Source organism: Mercurialis annua, linkage group LG6 (assembly GCF_937616625.2).
Source record: "Mercurialis annua linkage group LG6, ddMerAnnu1.2, whole genome shotgun sequence".
Lineage (NCBI taxonomy): Eukaryota > Viridiplantae > Streptophyta > Magnoliopsida > Malpighiales > Euphorbiaceae > Mercurialis > Mercurialis annua.
Window position 1 is genome coordinate 34,123,270 of NC_065575.1, and position 6,822 is coordinate 34,130,091.

A 6,822-nucleotide genomic window follows, 5' to 3' on the forward strand; every position below is an offset into this window, starting at 1 on the left:
TCGAGCATTTTAATTCTCAATTCGAATTTAAAATACATTTTTTATTCATGACCCCGATTATCCAAATCACAACACGCTGGTTAATTTAGCAATTAAAATTACGGGGTACTACTCATTGAATATGTAGATAAGAAAATTTTGGCAGTCACATATAAAAATTAAACAACGGGTTACTAAATGCAAAAAAGAAAGATTAAGATTTGTATTGTAAAATTTTGAACGATGGGAATTCAATTACTACAAAGTTTAAATGTTGAAATTTCTTTGCCAATAACACTAAACAAAACGAGCTAAAAAAATTTAAAATAAAATTGTACTAGATACATATTTTGATAAATGAAACGGAAAAAAAATTCTTATACATAAATATCATGGTAAGATACATACTTTTTCCATAGCCAATGTTGGCTCCAAACCCGTCTAGCCATACTATACATAAGTACCCCTCTAGTCTCAGGCACTAATAATAAAATAAATAAAACCATGACGAGACTACAAAAACTATAATACACAAACACGTGTACACCTAGAGTACAAGCCAAACGCGTGGAGAACATATTTGTCAAAAAACTGAAAAACATGGAAGTTACCGCCTCCAAAACAGATCCAATTGCACAAGTACGTAACGGGAATGATACATCTAACCATGCTTCGGGCCCGAAACAAATACTATAAGCAGCTATATATGTTACGGTCAAACCCAAAATAACGCAAACGATAGCACTCCCATTAAAGAAATGTGAATCAACATATAGAAAAAATATAACCGAAGCATACGCCTGCATGGAAATCAAACATTGTTAATAAGCATTTCTAGTTCAATTTTTAAAATTTAACAGTTTAATTTTTTTCTTTACAAATTTAATTTGTTTTCCTTATTATTTGAGTTAATTACAAGCCTTAACTTAATTTTCGAAAGGATATTTAAAAACAAATCCAGTTTATGTTTCCTTTCGCAAACTCTAATTTTCATATTCTTAATTCTATTATATCTTAAGACAGAAAAAATTCATTTAGAATTAGAAAACCAGTAAAAAAAACTTATCTAATACCTTTTAAAATAAAAGAAAAATAAATAGTAATAAGATAGATTATGTGTACCAGAGAAGATAACATGAAAATCGAAGCTATAATAAGAGGTCTTCTCCTTCCGAATATTCGAAAAATCCATGGTTGAATGAAAATGATAATAGTGTTCAAAATTGAACACACTAGTAGAAAAAGAAACGCTTCATGCGAAGTATAGCCCAATGATTGAAGCATAAATGGCCCATAGTTTGTGTATACAGAAAATCCTAAAAGTTGAACTAAAATTTGTGTCGTTACCATGATTACTAAAGCCGGGCGGCTTCCATGATGCAATATCGCTTGGAGATGATTGTCAACTTTTCGTCTTGAAATGTTTTCTTCAATCTCGACACACATGTCATCCACATGCGTCGCGCTCATCATTAGCCGCAGCACAATTTTAGCTTCACTTATTTTTCTATTCTCTACCAACCAGAAAGGTGTCTCAAAAATGTTAAAAGATATCAAAAATAGGATAAATGCAACTGGAATTATAAATCCAGTTGAAAGTCTCCATCCCCACACATGAAAATATGAAGCAAAATAATTCAATCCTATAGCTAATGTTGAACCAGCAGCTGTAAAACATCCAAATTTTATATTCAATCCCCTAGTTTTATCTACCTCCATCTCAGTAATAATGGTGGGTATTACCTGAAAACATCCAAGCATCATATATTAAAAGTGCACTTATCAGTAAAAGTTATGTTAGTTATATTAATAAGGAAGATTGAGTAAATTTTACTAATTCTAAATTTTTAGACCGGACAAGAATAATTTATTGTAAGTTAAAATATCAAAGTAAATTACCAAACCTACACTCAAAATTATAAGGCGATGCACATTTATATACTCTTCGTTCCTTTTTGTAATTTATAGTTATAAACAAGCTTCCTATTGGAATATATCTCCTTTTTCTATTATGATTAAAGGTTTATATCTTTAGAAGTTCTTATTTGATTAGAACTATTCTAGTTATATATATATATATGCTTGTAATCAATCTATCATCATTCGATTTAATAATATATTTTCTCTTCTCTAATTATTTCACATGGTATCAGAGCCAAATCGATCCTTCATCTAAACACAAACCTTAAACTATCACTTTTAGGGAGGTGATTTTGGCTATTTTTATGGCCAAAATCACCTCCCATCCCTTTTATATTTTCGTACATAACTCTAAATAGATGATTTATACTACTTTATTGTTATTTCCGCCGCCATATCCGAAGCCGCCGCCGCCATTATCCGCCGCCGCCATTATCCGCCGCCGCCACCGCCGTACCACACTTCTAATTTATCATATGGACAAGGAAGATGTCGCCGCCGCTATACTCGCCGCTGCCGCACTTCAAGTCTACAATGACTTTTTTTTCATATGTTATCAGTCTATTTTTTTTTCTTTTCAATTTTTCTACTCTATATGGAAAGGGAAGATGTCGCCGCCGCCATACTCGCCGCTGCCGCACTTCAAGTTTCCATGAAAATTATTGATGGAGACCATCAAGTCTTAAAACTGAGTATTATTTATTGGACCGACGCAAGTCCTTAAACTGCAAATATTAAAGGAGACCATCAAGTCTTAAAACTGAAAATTATTGATTTGGACCGACGTAAGTCCTTAAACTGCCAATTTTGAAGGAGACCATCAAGTCTTAAAACTGAAAATTATCGATTGGCTTAAACACAAGTTTAGTCTTATTGATGGTCAAATTGTTACTATGTTATTGTCCAAGTTGGGCATGATCGATCCTCATGCTCCAACTTGAGGGGGAGTATTGGAATATATCTCCTTTTTCTATTATGATTAAAGGTTTATATCTTTAGAAGTTCTTATTTGATTAGAACTATTCTAGTTATATATATATATATGCTTGTAATCAATCTATCATCATTCGATTTAATAATATATTTTCTCTTCTCTAATTATTTCACACTTCCTTGTACAAAAACTTTTAAAATAATGAAAAATAATAGCTAATTAATCCTTTTCAAAAACTTTTTTTTATTAAAGAAAACATTAAAAATTAACAATAATAACAAAACGTTTAAAAGTTTTAAGTAGTAAATTAATTATCTTTCTATGGAAAGTAGTAAACTAGTTATTAGCCACTTTAATGAGTTTCATATTAAAAAAAAGGTATAGAGTGGCCATCGTTATTTTTACTTGCAACTCAACAAACTTTTACTCAAAATATGTAACAAAATTAAATGTTTACCTGGAGAAGAAGTCCAATAGCCACTCCTGTGACAATTCTACCGACTGATTGAACATAGAAACCCGAACTAACAGCTGTAAGTATGGTTCCCAGTACCATCAGAGTGGATCCTAATCGAAAAGTTGATCTTCGTCCCCATATATTTTTCAAGGCAAAAGCAAACAATATCGATATTGAAGCTGCCATGTAAAGCGAAGAGATATACCACTGAAGCTGAAAGCTGCCAAATCCGCAATTATTGTCGAGATGGTGCATTTCTTCTTTATAAAGTTTGGAAGAAAATGTTACCATATAACTATCCATATCAAGAACTCCCCCTAAATAATAAAAAACAGAAAATAAATTAAATTAATCTTTAAAATTTGTTTATTTCTAAGAAAAAAATTCTTAATGAACTCAGCAAAGTTAGAAATAAATAAATACCTGCAATTGTTGTTGAATAACCTACTAGGACTCCTCCAAGTAAAGCGATGGCATGCATAATCATCGGAAAACAACATCTAATATAATATAATATAAATTTTAATTATCTCGAGAATAAAAAGTAGATATAAATATAGAAACTATATTAGGGATGTTCATGGTTCAGTTCATTTGTAAAGGACTAAACCGAACTAAACCATCCCTAAAATCAAAATTTATTAGTTTGGTTTATGATTATTTCAGTTTGATTGATTAAAATTTCGGTCTGATTCGATCAGTTCTCCCTTTACAAAATAATAAAATTATAAGACAAATTTTCATTTCACCATCATTAATATTAAGTTTAAAATTAATTGTTTTACTAAATATAATAATAAGTAATGATTTATAATTTTTTAATAAAACAAATTATTATTTTAATATATATAGCAAATTTTATCCCGACTTAGTTGGTTTTTTGGTTTCATTCGGTGAACCGAGAACCGGAATATAAGGCCTAAAACAAAATTAGAACCGAAAACCGAAATTTTTATAAATTCTAAACAAAATCAAACTATATCAATCATTTTAATTAATTAATCCACACTCAATTTCGGTCTGATTCAGTTTCTAGGAAACTTTCTCATAATAATTATCTTATTTCACGATCTATTTTAATTTCACAATCTTTAATATTAAGTTTAAAATTAATATTTTTTTACTAAATACAATAATCAGTGATGATTTATAATTTTTTTAGTAAAAAATAAATTTATTATTTTAATATATATAATAAATACTATCACGACTACCTGGTTGTTTGGTTTCATTCGGTGAACCGAGAACAGAGGACCGGAATATAAGGCCCTAAAACTCATTTAGGACCCAAAACCAATTTTTTATAAATTTAAAACTAAATCAGACTCATTTTAGTCAATTCATTTTCCATCACAACTCATTCAAGGGGACTTTTTTCTTCCCTCTCTCAACTGTGCCGTCCACCCAAAAAGAAAAAAAAACTTCTTCTATTTACCTTGTTTAGGGCTCTTTTCTTCTCTAAATGTCTTTAATTTTTTTTTATCATCTTTATGTATTTGTTTGTTTATCTAGTTGTTGTTCTTATATCTCCTTCTATAGAGTTTATATTTCCATTTGTGGAAGTTATTGCGTTGCCCTTAATGGAATTTGATATTCCCTTTGTAGATCTTATTATGCAATTATAAATCTGAGTAGTTCATGGTGAAAATTGAACAAATCAGATTGAAACTGTCATAGATGCAGATTGTGTTCTTGATCAAGTGTTTCTTTGAATCTATTGTCCAATTGAAGATCACTTGCTTGCAGAAGACATTGTGACACATGGTCATCAATTTGCAATTTTCGACTTCATGGTATTATATCATCGGGAATTTTATTCAATTCTCGTAGAAAGAGAACTGCAATTTTTTATTGTTATTTGTTTGTTAATGTATTCACATACAAGCAATTCGCTTGGCTTTGTAATACCTATTTAGTGTTGTAATAAAGTCTCTGTTTCTTCTAAAAAAAAGCTATATTTTAGATAAGATGTTTTTGATATTAAGATGTTAGAAGAATCGTGCAAAAAACTATATGGCCTACAATTATCAGAAAGTAACATACACAATCAAAAATGTCAGTCCTATGTTCGCTTCTATTAACAAAATGTATAACATTTGAACAAACTAAATATATAAACAAACTAAATATATAAACGTGTATGAAAGTTCGGTTTCGTTCGGTGAACCGAGAACCAGAATATGGCTGTAAAACAAAACCAGACTCAAAAACCGGATCTTCTACAAATCCTAAACCAAATCAGGCCACATTAATCATTTTAACCAATACACTCTCAATTCCGGTCTGATTCAATTAAGTTTTGCAGTTTAATTCGGTTTTTATTCATCCTTAAACTATATCTATGTAATTACAACTTGCAAAAAAGATATAATTTTATACCTCCAGCGGGCTTTACAAATTACATGATATGGATCCTCTATCTCCGATTCATCCATGGCAATTTCTACTTGATTATCCTCTATGATCTCTTCAATTTCTGTCACATAAATATGTGTTTCTTCGACTTGAATTTCTTCTGTATACCATATGATAATAAATTTCAGTACATACAAATAATTACTTATCATTAATAGTATAATTTGAATTAAGTTGAGTATTTTTAGACATAATAATTTAATAAAAAAACATTTTATATATTAAAAACTCATAAAATCTAAAACTTCACGAATTTGATTAAAAATTAATTTTTTTAATGACAATTTTTCTGATAAAAATTTTAAGTAAAGTTTCTATATAGATTTAAAACTAACGAAAATTATTTATTGATAGTAAATTTTATATTAAAAAAGTATTTTATTGTAATTGGAAAGATGATGAAAATTAATAAGTGCTTTACTTAAATTTGATATTCATAAAAATACTCATTTTGGTATATCGATTAGCAAAATATTTACCCATGATTTCCTCCTTACTCATCCTATCTCACGTCCCTTCAGCCTCACCCCGTTTACACTCTTTTTTTTTTGTATAATATTGAGTGACAAAATTGAGAGAGAGTTTAATTGAAAGAAATTTATAAGCAGAGTGAAAATTCAAGAAGATTGGGATGAGAAATTTACCAAAACTCTTTCTTTTTTAAGGTCCGACATTTGTATTTCCATTTACTTACTTTTATGTCATATTCTTTTTTGTCTTTTAGTGAAAATGATCCCCGCCTGTTATTCATCCTATGCCTCCATTAATTGTCTGTCATTGAAATTTTTGAAACCTATATGAATTTGTGAAACAATCAGAGATGGCACTCAAAAGAGTTTGTTTCTATAATATGAAATAATAATTTATTACTCCCTCCGTTCTTTTTTAGTTGTCCATTTAGCCAATATTGCACATACCAAGATAGTGCTTCTTTTGTCTTGATTTTTAAAGAAAAATACTAATATAGCCCTATTAGTCAATAAATGCCTTTTAAATTAAAATATAGAGTCATTTATTAGGGATGGGCAAATTTGGAAGATAATAGTTAAAATTATATTGAAATTCTAAATAGACAATTAATTAGAAATAAATATATTTTGCTAAATGGACAACTAAA

At 29.3% G+C, this 6,822-nt stretch overlaps 1 protein-coding gene across 1 annotated transcript; it reads right to left on the reverse strand.

The window, feature by feature from the left end:
* Positions 1–356: 356 nt before the first annotated feature.
* LOC130015696 (sugar transport protein 8-like) lies at positions 357–6,262 on the reverse strand. Its single transcript, XM_056106352.1, has 6 exons — positions 6,185–6,262; positions 5,670–5,805; positions 3,714–3,790; positions 3,291–3,607; positions 1,102–1,722; positions 357–779 (listed from the first exon to the last, which is right to left on the reverse strand). The coding sequence occupies exons 1-6, from the start codon at positions 6,204–6,206 to the stop codon at positions 357–359; spliced, it is 1,596 nt and encodes a 531-aa protein (XP_055962327.1). The 5' UTR covers positions 6,207–6,262.
* Between the last annotated feature and the right edge of the window lie 560 nt (positions 6,263–6,822).